Raw genomic sequence first — 18,416 nt, 5'->3', positions numbered from 1 at the left:
CAATTAAAAGACAAACCAATTTTAAAATGGGCAAAATATTTTAAGATTTCTCTAAAGAATATAAACAAATGGCCAATAAGCACATATAAATAGACGCTTAATATAATTAGTCACCAGAGAAGTGCACATCAAAACCATTAGATTTGGCCGGGCGTGGTGGCTCAAGCCTGTAATCTCAGCACTTTGGGAGGCTGAGGCAGGCGGATCACCTGAGGTCAGGAGTTTGAGACCAGCCTGGCCAACGTGGTGAAACCCTGTCTCTACTAAAAATAAAAAATTAGCCAGGCATGGTGGCATGCGCCTATAATCCCAGCTACTCGGGAAGCTGAGGCAGGAGAACCACATGAACCTGGGAGGTGAAGGTTGCAGTGAGCCAAGATAGTGCCACTGCACTCCAGCCTGGGCAACAGAGTAAGACTCCATCTCAAACAAACAAACCAAAAAAACACCCATTAAATTTTGATACCACTTTATACCCATTACGACGTCTAAAATTTAAAAAGGCAGACAATAACAAGTATTGGTGAGGATGTGAAGAAATTGGAACCCTCATATATTGCTGGTGGGATTACAAAATAGCGTGGCACTTTGCAAAACAGACAGTTCCTGAAAGGTTAATTATATGTCACAACAATCTGACTTCTAGATATACATCCAAGAGAAATGCAAACTCGTACCCACTGAAAAACTTGTACATGAATGTTTACAGCAGTATTAACTGTAACACCCAAAAAGTGGCAACAATCAAAATGTCCATTAGTTCAAGAATGGATAAATAAAATATGGTATGCCCACACAGTGGAATATTATAAAGCCATAAAAAGGAACAAGTACTGATACATGCTATAACCTGGGTGAACCCTGAAAACATTATGCCTTAGTACAATGAAAGAAGCCAGAGACGACAGATCACAGTGTATGATTCCATTCATATCAAATGTCCAGATTAGGCTAATCCATAAAGACAGAAAATAGATTAGAGGCTGGATAAAATGAATGGAAAGTGACTGTTAATGGGTATAGGTTTATTTTTGGGGTGATGAAAATGTTCTGGGATTGGAACAGAGTGAAGGTCACATAATTTTGTGAATATACTAAAAGCCACCATTTGTACACTTTAAAAAGTGAGTTTTATGGTATGTAAATTATATCTCAATTTAAAAATTCAATGAAAAGAAACATCTGAAAGGAGGATTTCTGTACTTTGATAGATTTTTACCTTAATGAATCCTTTTGTACTAAGAAATTTTAAAAAGACAATTTGGCAATTTGATCTAGTAGGCCATATGATTTAAAAACTAATTATAAGATACCATTGATGTAAAAAGGAATCTGAGTACTAAATATGTCTTTATATGCACAAGAAAAATTCTAGAAGGATATTCCTAACTGTTCAGTTGCTTCTGAGAAGGAAGATTAAAAGTAAAGGAAAGAATAACACATCTTACTTAAAAGTACTGAAAAAAATGATTTTAAGTTTTTTCCTACCATTCATAGTGATTTCATATGACTCCAATTTAAGAATTTTCTCCTTGAAGAGCTGCTGCTGAACATCACTCTCAAGATCATGCTGTCCTTTTGTAAACCATTCAAAACACATCTGTGGAATAAGACGAATATTACTCTATAACTAAGATCCATTTCAGGCACATACATATTCCAAACTGGAAAAGTAAAGATAAATTTTAATACTTCAAATGTTTATACTGTCAAAATACCACTCAAAGCTAAAATGCTTGGAATTCTGAAATTAAATGAAGCAGTTACTAGCAATCTTTCTTCTAGATAATAAAAATATCTACTCATACTTTTCACTGGATTTTATACTTGGGTTTTTCCATCAACATTTATTGCCTGCTTACACCAGGCACTACGCTGGGCACTATCACAATAGTGAAGCCTTTCGACAAGTCTAGGAAGTAGTTAATATTATTCTGTCAAATAAGATGAGGAAAATGAAATTTACTCTTAGAAAACGTCAAGGCAGGTGTTCTGTTCCTGATTTAATCTATCTTTGGCTGTTTAATTATAGTTTACAAAAAAATGTGGCCAGGTACTAATTCTTCTTTACTGTTTTTGGGGTGCAATATCATTATAGGAACTCAAAGTTTTCTGTTGGCAACGTAAAATTAGTTTCATATGGAGGGGAAAAAACTTAAATATATCTAGAATTCTTTATACTCATTTGGTTAAATTTGGTATTTTATCCAGAATGGTATCAAAATTACCAAAGAACTCATACATTTATTTTTATCATGAATATATGTTATATAAAACATTTTTTCAGCACTTACAGTTCTTGGCCCATACTATTTATGCTTATATAAACTGAAAAGTGTTTAGAAGATGTGAGACACACAGAAAAAGTGAAATATTTAAATATTTCTGCCTTACTTTATCCATAATACCATCTTCTTACCTCTCTATCTAATTCACAAACATCCTGGCCAGTTACAAGACACTCCCAGATCTCCTTGGCACGATTCCAGCCCAGATACAGAGTAGCTTCTTGCAAGAAAAATGCCAGAAATTTTAGATGTGCCTCTAAATACTGCAAAAAGAAATAATGCTAATTAGTTAACTCCAGGCATTCATTCCCAAAAGCAACATTAAAACAAAACAAAACTAAGTTTTAACAACAGTTTTACTTAATCCTTTTTCATATAATTTAGGGTAAAGTAATATTAGAATTCTGTTTACAAATTGATAGTACAATGTAACAGAAGCTATCTATCTCAAGTCTATTAGAAATTCGGTTGATTTGGGATGTCAATAAAATGTAATTTCAGCAATCTCAAAGTAAAACACTACAAACTCACAACTGGTGAGTTAAGATTTTTTTTCCTAATTTTTTAAAAAACAGTAATATTACTAATCAATTGATTTGAAAAACAAAACCCATTATCCAATGAATTAGCAATTATTATTTCAGATCAAAGACAAAAAAAGATGTTTATTCCTTAATCATATGAAAGATAACTCACAAACATCAAGATACAAAACTGTTCCATCACTACAAAGATACCTCATACAACCTCTTTATAGTTACAGCTAACAAAAATTATTTTTATAGTATAAGTATAAAAAGGTCAAATGAATGTTGTAAATCATGAAGCAAAAACACAAGGCCTGATACCTCCCGGTAAGTGTACCGGCCATCCACTAGTGTCGAGCCACTTAAGCCTCCAGGCCCGGCCACAGCAGCTGCAAGCCGATGACAAGCAATCAAACTTCCTGTTACCAATTTCACTATTTCAAAATTCTTCTTCAAGTCCTGAATAATGCTCTTGGCGAAAATAACAAAAAGAAAAGTGGTAATGAGAATTTGCAGTTATTTTGCTGGTTTAATACAAGCTGCTATATAAGATGTAGTCCTAGATGAGACAAAGTAAACATAAGAATTTCCTCATTCATATTTCCTACACAAAAGTAAATAAAATCAATCTGGTATGTACATTTACTAGAAAATTAATAAACTACTAATGTTTTCCATCTAAAAATATTCATTTTACTTATTTTTTTCTTAAAAAGCCTATAAAAATAACTATTTCACTTCTGTATACTTTTCTGGATCATCCTTCCCAAGTCTATACATTGAGGAAACTCTAGTACTTTAAGCAAACTAATCTTTTTGTGATACAAAACAAGCAACAAGCTTTTTAATCTTTTCAAACCAATTTTTAAAATGCCATTCTAACTTTAAAAACTGGCTTAACTATTTCAAAATTAAGCAAATAAAAAGAAAATGAGTTAAGGAGATTTAAAAAAAAAAAAAGCTCCGCAGAAATGAAAGCAGAATGATGCTTAAACTCAAGATTATTAAATGATATAAGTGAATTACATCAATAAACATAAAAACAGTGACTATAAACTCAGCAATTTTAGCCATGTTTTGTTATTGTAAAAGTTATGCAAGTAACTGTATAATAATAAAAAATAGCTATACCCTTACCTTGTCTTGCTTTTGGTAGGTTTGTTTTATGAATGAGCGAGTAATTTCATGGAGCTGACGCAAAGCTGGTACCACCCATACAAACTGAGGATTATTAAGCTGAGATGACTAGAGTTAAAAAGAAGTTACATTAATTAAATTTAGAAATAAACAGCAGATTCATTTATTAGCTATAAAAAATTTCCAAGTCAATCAGGTTTATTGTTACACATTTTATTATTTTACTCTTTATATTGACCATTTAGAGCTTATCTCCATGCACTCATAATTCAGTCTTCAACTTCTTATTCTGCATGCAATCTCCTAAAGCCAAGAACTGCAAACAGGAGTGGATGTGAAGTGACAGTAAATGTACAGGGGTACATCAGCAAAAAACAGACAACAAGGAATTAGCAACTTCAGAGGATAGATTAAGTAGCACAGGCTGCTAAGTCATGTTGACACAAAATAAATTGATGGCCAAAGCTTAACTTGGATAATACTGAACTGCATGGTAAGTAAAATGGAGTAAGAATATAGCTTTCTATGATTATATGACTAGGATACCAATGATATGATCAAGACACTGATAGTGGTCTAAATATTAAAGAGAATATTCATAATCTGTATTTCCTAGTTAAAACACTTTCATAAGAGGTAATTCTATTTTTATTAATTATTACAGACATTTTACACTTATACTGTACATTTTTCAAAACACTTTCAAATATATTATTTCTGAAACTGGTATATGACAATCCAGATCGTCATAGTACAGATCTAAAAAGTCTACTGTTTGTGTAATACTCTTTATAAAGAGAACTACTTTTTAATAAATAGCATCTTTCAAACTATGAAATTTCAAAATTTGGTAAGAATTTCAGTTTAAACATGACTATTAAATCTCTAACCAAAAAGCTGAGTAAAAACTTAAGTCCTCAGCATTCTTCAGAGGCTGAATTTTTTGTTTTAAAGCCTCCTTGTTCTATTGAGCCCTAGTGTAAGATGAAGACCCTTGCGGAGGGGAAATACACTTTTGTTGTCTTTGTAGAGAAACATCTCACTATTGAATATGTAAATGTGAGCAAGTTATTGTCACACAATACTTTTTTCTTTGCCTCATAGAGATCAGCCAATCCTCAATCAGCAAATACTGTATTTCCTAGATTCTAAGACAAAGATTTCATATATTTTAACATTTCTGAAATTGACACTTTAGAAAATTATGTCAAAAGAAACGCACTAGCCACTAGGCACAGGAGTAAGTTTTTATATAGCTGTGCTTACCTGAGTATGTGCAAACTTAGCTGTACACAAAAGGTATTTGTTCATCTACCTGTCATTTTAGTTGTTACCTGGTATAGGTAGTACCAAACAAGAATGGCTTTCTCACTTAAATTTGGATCACTAATTTGTTACTTAAATGTTATCAAAAAGATTACACTATAATGCAGCACTAACTAACCAGTTGTGTCCATCAACACAATCAAAATAAAAGAAAACAGTCAGTGGTCTCACACTAAAGCATTTTCCAAAGCCAGAAGTTGGCATGACAGACTCATACCCTGTGAAGGGCTGTACCACTCAGCACTAAATGTCTCTCTGACTGTCCTAAGCTGCACCTTATTTCAAGAGAAGGTGTTTAACTTGTAGTGTACATAACTCAATCACGAAAAAAAGCAGCTTGAGTTTTACAAAAGAGAACAAGCACACAAAACTCCATATTCATCAACACGCCTCAAAATTATACAGCCAATCTTAAAGATTTCAGAGAGGTCCAAAGCATTACTATATACAATGCAAAGCAGTGTGCTCCCATGAAGTTGTTCATAATTGTTCAAAAAAAGGCTTAGGCTCAACCTCTCATTAAGAATCTAAACCAATGTTCCATAACTGCAAAACGGACAGTTTCTTTTTCTCTTCTTTTCAAGTTTATTAAATCTGAGATGCAGGCTGCAATCACTGGCATCTTAGAATCACAGAAATAAGGTATATATTAAAGGTCAACTACTTGTGAGACTAGCTAGACTATTTCTGGCTACACTATAAAAGTTGCAAAATGACAGTAATAAAAACTGTTAAGGTTTATATCCAAACAGATACCTTCCCAAAAGGATTACAAAATTGGGACATAAATATGAACTCTTCAGCAATAAGCAAATATATTAAAAAGTATCATGATGGCCAATTAAGTCAATTATGGTAACAATATTTTTATTTAATATTGAAAATTATCATTTGAAGGTAACTTGTTACACAATAAAATTCAAAGAAAAAGTCTATAAAACTAAAATTTAAGAATTATTTCTGATATAGCCTTCTTAAAGTTTAGCAAACAGGAAAGATGTTATTTATTTCATCTTATCTATGACATGGTGACAAGTTATAAGAAAAATTTAAATTACTCTTCTCCAATTACAATGACGATATCTGATAATGTCACGGAGTGGAGATTTCCTAAGTAGGAGCTGATGGGATGTCTAAATTGGACTCAACATTAGATGAAGCCTTAGAGGTCAGTTGGTTTAGCCTGCAAACCTATGCCTAAATTCTCTTTATTCATTTTTTATACAATGACTGACTTAGTATTTCCATTGATGAGGAACTCACTACCTCAGAAGGGACTGAATTCTGTTTTCAGACTGTTCTCACATAAAAGTTCATTGATACAGAAACATGCTTCTGCATAACTTCTCAGGAGACATAAAAAGTAAGTTGAATGAAACTTCTCTATAACAATGCTCTAAGTATTTAAAGAAAACTTTCACATTTTCTTGAGTTCTCTCTTCTCAAAGTTGAACATCCCTACTTCCTCATCTGTCTTGTTTTTCCAGACCTATCCTTTTATCTAGGACCACAGCAAAAATTTTTGTTTGGGAGGACAATTTCTAAAAGTTATTTCCTCCTGTACTAACCACATCATGTGAAAGTATCTGTACTGAGGACAGCTTGCTACTTTTATTTTCTGTTATGTGTTTTGGTAAGTAGAGGCGACTCAGCTATGTCTACGTAAGGCTTTTGGTGTCCTCATAGGGTGAAGGGGAGGAAGTAAGAGGAAGGAAACCAACATTTGCTAAAAGCCTGTCAGGCGCTATGGTAGGTGGCCTGAAGATAAACAACTTAAGGAATATGCAGATACAACTAACTGAGGAAAAATGAGGTTTTTTTTTGGTTTAGTAATTTTTTTTTGGATGAGTACATTTAAACTTTTTAATTGAAGAAAAAAAGAAGTGAAATAAGAGGGAAGGATTGGGGTAGACAGTGGAAGGTATAGAAGCAGCAAAGGAAAGAGGACCAAGGGAGCCGAGGGTACCCTGCAGAATCTACAGAAATCAAGTTAGGAAATCAAGGTCAGAATTTCTGAACACAACAGTGGAACTTGGGAATTTTAAGAGTATCAAAAGCAGAGGGAAGGGGAATCAGTTGGGGGAACAGAGGTAGCTGAGGGTGGGAGGGGAGTAAGAAGTGGGTGATCTTGTCTTACCCTTTGCTTAGTTTCTGTGTAGCCTGGCAGGGAGACATAATCCCCAGTCAGCCCACCTTGCTGCCTGGCAGGAAAGGGCATAGCATAGAAAAACACCTTTAGTGGAAGTAAATAATTCACCCCCCTGCCTGGAGCCATATCCAGGGGGCTTTGATCTTCCCACTGCCCCCCTTCAGCAATGTGTACTTTGTAAAAGTCCATGAAAGCACTTAGTAAACTGAAAAGTGCTATATAAAAGGCAAGATATTATTGTTTAGAATGAAATAATGGTACACCAGAATTTCTTTACTGGGAGCAGTGGGGAAATAAAAAATAAAGAATATTCCTTTCAAGTCTCACAAAATAACTCCAAAAATTCTCCTTTTACTTTTTGAGTTTTGTTATAAAACAACAGACATAAATGAAATGACTGCAAGGAGAAGCAATAAAGATGCAGTGATGCAACTGACTAGAAAAGCTAAGTAATGCTTAGCTGTAACAAGGAAGGAATAATGGTCAGGAGGGATATTCTGGTTTCAAACGCCACTTCCCTGGAGGGAGGGAAAAATCCATTCAGCTTTGACCTTTTATATACAAAGAAACGTGTCTGTTGCTGAGAAGAAAAGACCATTTTTCTATGGATACCCTTTTCCTCTTACTATTGAAGGTTCTAAACATCTTCAATAACTCTGGATGAATTTTAATCATAAGGAGAGGTTGCTAAGTTATCTGAATCACTGAGCTAAGGAAACTGGAAAAATTCAAATTGTATCTGAGTGAAAAGAAAGCAATGTTGTTGAGTTAAAAGAAAAATTCCTCATAACCTGAGAATTACCAGCTCCAGCTTGCGAATACCTTTTAAAATCTCTAAAGCTGGGTTACATGTAGAAAATTCACTTGGTCACATTTCAGTGTCAGAAATATAAAACACAAAGTTCTTCAATGCCCCCAACTAAACTTTGTGATCAAACACAACATAAGAAATAAAAGCCCACTGAGCTAAGAGTCTCTTAATATACCAATGAAAATTAGTTGGCGGTATCCAAGATCCTTTAAAGAAATACTTAACAAAAGCCAAGGAATATGTTTTACTAATGAAATTATTAAGCCACTAGTTATTCTACCAAAACTTTTCTTATGTTAATAATAAAATAAAAATCAGAAAGTGGAAGCCTTTCCGGTGCTAGGCTTTAAGTTTGGTCTGGGCACCCTGAGGGTCTAGGTGAGAGGACAATGCTGCTCCAATTAGGGCTGCTGCAACAACAGAAGCACAGTCCACTGAGCTGGCTGCTGTGATCAACCCTCTCAGAGGAGAGGACTGAGGCTTAAGGACTGGAACAACAGGAGAGCTGCAATCATTACCGCTCAATCTGCTAACCACCACCTCCAAGGACAGTCCAGAAGTTCACAGTAACCCACAGTCCCAGTCCCTCTTATACAAGTCCCTATCCAACCCTACCTTCTAAAATGAAGCCCCAGCAACAGATACTCACTGAATGACTTTGCCTATAGAATTACTTTAGGAACATGTCTAAATGAAGAACCTGAAACACTACTATGTGCAATCGATGACTGAACCTCCTTCCTCTCTCTCTCTCTCATACTATGAATGCTCCTCCATTTCTCCTTTATGGGAGAAAAACAAGCACAATATTTATTTGGAGTCCACTGTAGTTATTAAAACTGTGCATACTTTAGATTTAATTTTAAAAAGAAAAACTAAGTTGAAAATCTTCTAATTTTATGAAAATTATATAATAAAATTACTTTGAATGTGACCCTAGATTTTTTTCCCGTTAAGAGTAACTCCCAAGCTTTAAATAATAAAGCATAGGTCATAAACAAATTTTTAGATATCAAGTTTAATATGGACATTAAGAAACACTAAAACATACTATTATTTTAAAATTGTGATGTAGTTTATTAAAGGAAATTATTAAACTAGTATACCTTTTAGTTGGTTCCATCTGCAAATTCTTACCTTGAATCCATCCTTCTTGTTTTTTTCCAAACCTGACCATTCTCCAGGCTGAAAATTCATTTTAAGAGAAATATAAGTGACTTGGTAAAAGCAATACCTATAATTTCCCAATCTTGGACTTTAAGGTAAGAGCTTCCAGATACGGCATTTAGTTTAATTTACATAATAGGGGAGGAAAATTATTTGGCTCTAATTACTCAGGGAATACTGTTGTTCTAACAACAAAATCAGATAAAAGCTGAAACCAACCCTCTTAATATCTTCTATGCACTTGATGATGTAGCTCCTCTTGATTGCTTCTTTCACTGCATATGCATCACTAAGGATTGTCAGGTGCTCCTCCAAGGCCTGCTGAATAAGGCTACTGGGCAGGGTTGGAAGGTGAGCCAGTTCCCAGAGTACGTCTAAAACCTACAATAATATTACATATTATCAGCCAGCCAATACGCAAATAGCTGCTTTGAGCATTTGTAGCTAGAAAAATCCATTTGATTCTCCTGCCTTTCCAGAAGTGGTCTCAAAGCGAGCTTCCCGGCCTATTCGTCCAATCAGGCTCAAAAGCTTCTGTCTTACTCTATCACTCTCAGTCTCCCAGCTCTGTAGAATGGAAAAGACACAGGAATTGCTTCACGATCAAACTGGCAAAATATGCAAAAATTTTAAACTTGAGCTAAAAACATTAATAACGTAAGAAAAGTACATTTAAATACTGCTAATTGGTGGGGAGGAGGAGTATTCAGGACCTCAAAAGAGCTGATTTTAAGAAAATTTAAAAGTAAGCAAGTCTGACTGAACACGTACCTTCTGAATGAGAACAAACAAATGATTAAGCTGATCTGAATTAAATTTCACAGCCGCTGCAGCAATAATAGTATGAATGTTCTCAATCACGGTAGATGATTGTCCTGACTGGAAAAGGAAACATTGGAAAAAAGTTAAGTCTTGGAACTCGGAACAACCTAAGTCTTCCCCCTGGCAACTTACAGAAGCACAAGCAAAAATATAACAAAGATAAATTGACTCTAGTCTAATCAGCATCCACTTGCATAATATTGGCAAGACTATATGAAGCAACCATTATTAATCGTTATCAGCTGGCCTTATTTAAATTCCTAGAAGCATTAATTCTTTAAACCGACAATGAAAAAAAAAAAAACCCACGAGAATCAAGTTCTCAATGTGACATATTTCACTTCAAGAAGAGAACAAAATATTTTCAACTGCTAAAAGATTTAAACAGATTGAATTATAAAACAAATGTACCCACTTTTGGCATTTGATAAATGATCCTGAAGGTTCCAATTGAGCGTTATTACCTGCCTCATTTTTTATTTTACTCATAGATACTTTGTGATTTCAATTAATGTTTATTTAGCCCATTGGCAGTAAGTCTTTGCTGCAGAGCTATAGACCCTATTGTCAACCTTAAGGTTTATAACCTCAATTATGTCACTGTCATGCCTCACTGTTCATCATGTGAGACATGAAATGAAAAGAGGACATTTTTAGATTCAATTCCTTAAGAATTTTCTCAATATATACTATGCACATAGAATCATTCATTGAATGTAGTAGGGATATACAATATATAAATCATGGTCTGTAATCTTCAACCTAAATCTTCAACCTTATGTGGATTCAAAATTTATACTTGCAAAACAAAATTACATGAGTGTATTCCACCAAGGTCAAGACATGGGAAGTAATATCTTGGGACCCAGGACTGTTTTCTTTTACTCCTGCACCTGACTTTTTATAGTCTGCTCTGTAATGCTGGGCTGGGAGCCTGCCAACTACATTTCCCAAGCTCCTCTGCCAGCCAACTTCCTGTTACGTTCTGCCAATGAGAGGAAGCGCTGGGAGATGAGTGGCAGGATGAAGGATGAAGTATGTCTGGCTTAGGCTCAGAGTGGATGCAGATGCTGGCTGTGGCTGCAAGGGACTCCGGAAACCTTGGTGGTGGTAGCACCTCTTTGACAGTTCCAGTACTTAAAGTAAAAGCACCTCCAAGAGCAGCATCATTTCCTTGAACTTAATACCCCTTCTTTCTTTTTGCTTCTCCAACATTCTCTTTTTTGCTCCTCTACCTTACTTAGGAAGACTTTTGTAAACAATCCCCTGTAATCAACTCCCTTTGCTTGATATACCTAGCATAGTTTCTACTTCCTGACTAGATTCTGACTGATACAGTGACTAAGTTGGTACAGTCAAAGAGTGCTCCAGGTTTTTACCAACTAGATGAAGAATAATACCATTAATGAAATAGATTGGAGAATGACCATGTTTGGATACAATGAATTTGAGATGCCAACGCACTACGCATGGGAATGTGTGTTACTTATTTAGATATATTGCATTGGAGCTCCAAGAAGAGATCTGAATTAGAGATTTAATTCATAGAGTCAACAGCATACAAATGTAGTCAAAGCCACAGGAGTGCCTGCAATTGACTTATGAAAGCCAATACAGTGAGAAAGGGGCTAAGAACTAAGGCTTGAAAAAACCAAATAAAGTCAAGGTAGAAGAGAATAAGTTAGTAAAGGGGACTCAAGGAGCAATGCCAGGAAAGTTAGGAAAACCAGTAAAATGGACTATGACGAAAGTGAAGAAAAAAAAATTGAAGACTATGTTGGATTCTGTCACACCTCTTGACAGTCCTAGTAAGATGAGATCTACAAACTCATCAATCATCTTTATTTAATAGGGACTAAATGGGAAAAAAATTATTAATGAAAATTAATAATATAATGAAAAGAACACTAGATTGATAAACAAAGACACACACCTATTCCTAGCTCTGCCACTAACTGCTATATAACCTTCTCATTTTTTAATTTAAAAAATTAGAAGACCAGACTAGATCAGCAGTTTGAAACTTCTTGTGGTGAGTGGATTTACACATACAATCTTAATAAAAACCTGAAACTGTAAAGTGGGTTAGGTACAGCTGCTCTGTTTAAAGCAAGATAAAGTTTCCGTTTTCCTGCTCTCTCATCACCCTTTTCGCTCTCCTGTAGTCCAAAAACATTAGGCAAAGGCAAAAATAATTCTGCTCAACCTACCTGTATCTTCCAAATTTTAGTGAGCTCATCTAACGACAATTTACTACCCAAGAGTTCAATAATTCCCTTTATACGGTCACAGTATTGTGCTTGGTCTATGTTGCCTAATTGAAGAAACACGAGAGAGAAAGTCAGATATAGTGAACACTGACTCTCTAAATACAATTCTACTCATTCAAAACAATAACTTACTATAAGATCATTTAAAGGCTAATACAGTCAAAGCAACAATTTTGTATACTTTTTAATACAAAGATATATTATTTAAATTATGTGTTAGGTAATTTTTATTTTTTGAAAGCAACTTACCTTCCAGTGCGATTGACAGAACTGAGTTCTCAACTAGCCAATCTAATAATCTGTCTGTATCTATAGCATTCTTCACAGATTTGGATAAAGTGCTATCTTCTATTAGTTTGGTTACCTAAAAAGATAAGATTATTGTGACTGAGTCTAATATACATTATCAAATATTCATATATATATATATATAATTTTTACAATGTTACAATGTGCTTCAATAACTAGCCAAAATATATCAAAGGCCAGTTATAAGAAGTTAACAGACCACCATTTGTGATGTCCCTTTAAAAAGAACATGGATGGCCAGGCACGGTGGCTCATGCCTGTAATCCCAGCACACTGGGAGGCCAAGGTGGGTGGATCACTTTAGGTCAGGAGTTTGAGACCAGCCTGGCCAACATGGAGAAACCCTGTCTCTACTAAAAATACAAAAGATTAGCTGGGCGTAGTGGTGGGCACCTGTAATCCCAGCTACTCAGGAGGCTAAGGCAGGAGAATTGCTTGAACCTAGGAGGCGGAGGTTGCAGTGGTCCAAGATTGTGCCACTGCACTCCAGCCTGAGTGACAGAGCGAGACTCCATCTCAAAAAAAAAAAAAAAAAAAAAAAGAACATGGAGTCATTCTTACAGCTCTCATTCCCTGGACCACTGCTAACTGGCTCAGGGATGAACATCTAACCCAAACCTCAAACAGGCACTCCCTCCAAATTTTATATGTGGAAAGTATACAGAAGTGTCAGGAAGACACTTCATATGCAGAAAGAGTGAGTCAGTCCCTCTCTGGTGATGGGAACTGCAGGATGTGAAACACTGGATCTACTCATTGTCTTGATCTCTACCACATGAAAAATGCCAAATGGCATTACTTAGTAGTCAGGCCAACATACTAAGAAAAGCAGGGATGAGACTTGCACAGAGTCCTGACAGTGGTCAGCTTGCAAATTCTAGTTGCTCTGTTGCCCACATGTGCCCATCCTTTCTTGTCTGGCTAGTAAACCCTTCATTCATGTAAAATAACCCAGCCTCTTTTCAATGAACTCCTTTTTTGGTCTAAAATGGTTCAAGATGAGTTTCTTTCACTGGTAGTCAAGATTCCTAACAATAGAAAACTGAAGGAAAAATAACTGAATTATAACTGAACTGCATTGGCTCCATGTGTCACACACCAAAACCAACTGTGCTGTTTCTGTGGATATGATAACAAATTCAGAAAGCTACGGAAAATTATTTCCATCATTGTGCTTTGACCAACACTGCTGCAGTCATTTTGTTTTTGTCCCAACCCCAGTTAGAAGATTTGGTTTAAGTAAACTTACACCTGAAATAAAACAAAATGAACTGTACCCTTAGAGCAAAAGTAAATCTCAAACTGCATATTCTAAGGGATTATATTCTAGGAAATTTCACAGAAACACTAAATATTTTAAATATTTCAGATGTAAATTTTGAAAGTTAACACAGAAGATGTCTTTACTAACAATTATATACAACATTTTACACAGAATCATTATCTCTTTTTTATATGATTGCAATAAATTATTCATATTTCCCAAAATTTTTATATTAATAAGCATACATTTTGGCAGAACTTAGTATCTGTGCATTAAGTCTTGTAGAAACAAATGAAAAACTTACTTCTTTGAGAGAATTCATCTTAGCACTGAAATGTGGTGATTTCAGCATGCGCAACAGAATATCTAGTCGAAGGTCATCCACAATTGTCACCAGATCCGGTTGGAAGCGCATGCAAAGTAACTTAATGGCAGACAAGAGCTCAGGGATGCTAACCAATCTCTTTTATTGAATAAAAACAAAAAACAAAAAAAGGAACCGTAAAATCATTTTGATCCCAATTCTTATAACACACACAAGAATATAGGGTAACAATCGTCTGGCAGTATCTGATAATTTTACAAGGCCAATTAACTTCATTTTGCTTAGAAACAAAACTTAGCACATGGGTGAGCAGTAAAGGAAAGGGAATGGTCCTGTGAAAAATTTAGGGTAGGCAAAATAAGTCACGTTAAATTTAAATGGTAAAATTGCTTTAAACAACTCTGGGTAAGTTTTAACACTGTATTATTTTAAAGCTTCCTCTATGCCAACTGTGATACCATCAAAATCATGTTAGTAAAATTCTGAATGGTATCACTTACTGAGAACACTGTATTAACTCTATCGACTGAGGTAACAACCACCAATGGTGCTTCAGAAACAGCACTTTTTAATTAGGAAATGTAAAGTTAATTTGATGTGAATGCATGTGACCAGAATTCAAAGAGCATGGTGTGTGAACCCTGCTAAGTCCTGGCTCTGCTTCTGTGAACTAACTGGCACTAGGGCCTATCTAGTTGGAGAGAGCATTTACCTTGTCTTTGAGGTCTTTCTCTTCTACGCTCCGTACATCCTGGATTGTAGTAAGAATGACTGGGTCTAGCATGGGCTGTAGAAATAAAATGCTACAGTTATTAAGAACTCCTGAAGCTGTCCCAAAAGTAGAGAGAGAATACTTCTTCATCTACAATTCACAAAGAAGGTGCAATGAAAAGATAAAAATTTTCACATCAGAGCAGCTACTAACTAGCTAATACTACCAAATAAACCCTTAACTGACTCTGCTTAATCTTAGGTGCCTCAGCTTCTTTACTATAATATGAGTACATTTTCTGTCATTACTATCTTATAAAGGTAATTTTGAAAAGTGACTCAAGACACACAGTCTAACTTTTAAAACACAGCATGAATTGTTTTTATATGTATTTTGTGTTTGATTTTTAAAAATGAATATAAACACAGACCATGGAAATTATGCCATCATATGAACGACTTTTGCTTACTGATGTGAATGAGGCCTGTAGATGAAATTCATACAATACACTGCTCCAGAATGGTAACACAACCAGAAAACTAACTCTGAAGAGTATGTGAGAATGGTAAAGTATTAGCTATTAATACATCTAAATTACCACTTCCAGCTGGGTAAGAAAATATTTAAAACTTAGCTGATGAAGAAAGATAAACAGTATTTGGCTGTCAAAGCCAAAAATACATTAGCAATGTGCTAAAATGACATCAGGCAGTTATCCAGATAGAATTTCTTCTTTTACACTTAATGTCAATTGTATAGGAAGGAGAGAGAGCTGTTACGGTTAAGAGAGTCATAGTGTTCTTTTCAGCACATGCTGTTTAATCCTTACTGCAACTCTTGAGACAGCTATTACTATTATGGCCATTCTACAGATTAGGAAATTGAGGCACACAAGTTAAATAAGAGTCTTCTGAAGTCATACAAGTAGCAAGTAGTAGAGACAACTGTTATGTAAGTAACATGTATTATATGAGTTTATTGCTGAATGAATTTAATTTTGGATGGTTTTATATAATTAAAATACAGATGAAGTCAGATGTGCTTGGTTGGGAATTCATACACTTCTTGTTCTTTTTAAGGTACACTCTGTTTACATATATAAAATCTGGAATTTCTAAAGACCTTAATGTTAGTTAGCAGCTGGGGTATTTATGCTAAATTCTCTTCCACATAGCAAGGCATGAACAAAGAGCATGCATTTAAAACCCAATCCTGACCCTGATTATTAAATTATTAATGTTTATTATTAAAATATTAAAAAGTCCAATCACTTGGCCTCTTTTATGTCTTAGTGTTTCAACTATGAAATTAATGATTATATTTATATGCTTAAACTGAAGGAACATAAGCTGTTTCTAAAAGTTTTAATATACAGAATGGAGAAATATGTAAACAGCCATCTTATTTCACCTAAAACTCTTGCAGGATTACCTTGACATCTAAAGAAAGCATTTAACATTTAGAAATAACAGAAATTGGCTAGGTACGGTGGCTCATGCCTATAATCCCAGCACTCTGGGAGGCCAAGGTGGGTGGATCACGAGGTCAGGAGTTTGAGACCAGCCTGGCCAGCATGGTGAAACCCCGTCTCTACTAAAAATACAAAAATTAGGTGGGCATGGTGGCACGTGCATGTAGTCCCAGCTACTCCAGAGGTTGAGGCAGGAGAATCGCTTGAACCCGGGAGGCGGAGGTTGCAGTGAGCCGAGATCACGCCACTGCACTCCAGCCTGGGCAACAGAGCGAGACTCTGTCTGGAAAAAAAAAAAAAAAAAAAAAAAAAGAAAAGAAACAAGAAATAACAGAAATTTCCAGAACCTACTAAAAAAAAATCCTATCTCCCTTATTAAAGTGGCCCTAAGTAAATGTGATGTTGGAAAGAACACTGCATTTAAAAACACTGCTCCAGAAGGACACTATGCTTTCAAAACCATTTACGGTGATTTTTTTAAAGCTCTATAAAAGTTATAAGGTCCGTAGACTTATTTATAAAAATAAATAAATAGAAGTATTTCAACGTGACATTTTGCTCGGTAAAACTTGTTAATTGAAATGAAGGAAACAGGATAGCAGAATAGGCTTTTAGCATTAGAAAACTGAACACTCACAGCTTTGACTGTTCTGTGACCTGCTGACTTACAATCCTACAGAGGTAGGAAATCAGACAAGATGTGCTGTTAAGCTGATATTCAGAAGTGAGCGACTGAGCCAGTAAGTGAGCCTAGCCGATTTAATACATAAATACTAATCTGATTCAAAACATAACGGCATTAAATCCTTAAATAATCCTGTGAAGCAAATAAGGATATGCTGCCTACTTTATAGATAAGAAAATGAAAAATAAATAAAAATTATATAAAATGATAAACTGAAAAGGTAAATGGCCTTCTCAAATGTTAAGTCTCCTATACTTCAACTTATTCAACAATTTTTATTATCTGATGGCATTTTTATTAAAAGGACAGCTAATGTGAAAAAAGGAGTACTCTGGATTAAAGACCACTCTGAATAACCTGATAAAAAGAAGTTATTACTGTTTGCATGTCTTCAATATGAAGTAATGTGAAATGGTTTAATCCTACCTGTACCACGGAGGAACTGAGGTACTCTGCACACACTCCTAAGGGCTGAATCAGTGCTGAGACAGCCTGGAAAAAGACAGTGAAGATTAGAAATACATTTGAGAAGATTTTTTTCCTGTCAAAATTAAACAAATCCCTTTTCATATATCACAGAAAAGTTTAAATAGTGATTTGATCAAGTCATGAATAAAAGACTAGAGAAACTAAACTCCTGGATAGAAAGAATTGATATAAAGATGTCAACCCACTTAAATTATTATAGAAATTTAATGTAATTTAAATCAGAATATGTCAATAAAACATCTTTGGAGAATTAGATAAAATGATTTTAAAGTTACATTGTAGAATACTAAACATTTTTTTAAAAAAGGAGAGAATAGCTGAGGCATGAAATATTCCTTAAACAAAAAACACTGAAGGCTTACTTGAAGAAAATTATAAAACCTTACTAAAATACATTAAAGAAGCCCGCATAAATGGGGAGACACCATGTTTCTAAACGGAAAAGACCATTATTGTAAAAACATCAATTCTCTCTGCATTGACCTATAAATTTAATGCAATTCCAAACATGATCTCAGTAGAATTTTCTACAGGAGAACCTGACAGGTTGACTACACCCAGAACATTAAAAATATGGGAACAATAAAAAAATTTTTTAGAAAAGAATGATACTGGGCAGAAGTGACACTACCAGTAATGAACACAAGGTTGCAACAGTACAGAA

At 34.9% G+C, this 18,416-nt stretch overlaps 1 protein-coding gene across 6 annotated transcripts in view; it reads right to left on the bottom strand.

The window, feature by feature from the left end:
- USP24 (ubiquitin specific peptidase 24) overlaps positions 1 to 18,416 on the bottom strand; it is a 147,482-nt gene that overhangs the window by 77,002 nt on the left and 52,064 nt on the right. For 4 of the 6 annotated variants that reach the window (XM_063712227.1, XM_063712228.1, XM_063712229.1 and 1 more), the window contains 14 exons: positions 17,690 to 17,755; positions 15,108 to 15,182; positions 14,375 to 14,533; positions 12,747 to 12,861; positions 12,438 to 12,541; positions 10,177 to 10,284; positions 9,877 to 9,972; positions 9,625 to 9,786; positions 9,376 to 9,423; positions 7,416 to 7,475; positions 3,953 to 4,060; positions 3,137 to 3,286; positions 2,420 to 2,551; positions 1,489 to 1,600 (listed from right to left, as the gene is read on the bottom strand). In XM_063712227.1, coding sequence (XP_063568297.1) covers positions 1,489 to 1,600; positions 2,420 to 2,551; positions 3,137 to 3,286; positions 3,953 to 4,060; positions 7,416 to 7,475; positions 9,376 to 9,423; positions 9,625 to 9,786; positions 9,877 to 9,972; positions 10,177 to 10,284; positions 12,438 to 12,541; positions 12,747 to 12,861; positions 14,375 to 14,533; positions 15,108 to 15,182; positions 17,690 to 17,755 — 1,495 coding nt within the window. The remainder of the gene's footprint in view (positions 1 to 1,488; positions 1,601 to 2,419; positions 2,552 to 3,136; positions 3,287 to 3,952; positions 4,061 to 7,415; positions 7,476 to 9,375; positions 9,424 to 9,624; positions 9,787 to 9,876; positions 9,973 to 10,176; positions 10,285 to 12,437; positions 12,542 to 12,746; positions 12,862 to 14,374; positions 14,534 to 15,107; positions 15,183 to 17,689; positions 17,756 to 18,416) is intronic. The other 2 variants (XM_009249820.3, XM_002810776.4) reach the window with 1 other exon arrangement.

The sequence above is a fragment of the Pongo abelii genome, chromosome 1 (genome assembly GCF_028885655.2).
Source record: "Pongo abelii isolate AG06213 chromosome 1, NHGRI_mPonAbe1-v2.0_pri, whole genome shotgun sequence".
Classification (NCBI taxonomy): domain Eukaryota; kingdom Metazoa; phylum Chordata; class Mammalia; order Primates; family Hominidae; genus Pongo; species Pongo abelii.
The sequence above is the reverse complement of the archived record's forward strand: the minus strand, read 5'-3'. Positions and strand labels throughout refer to the sequence as shown.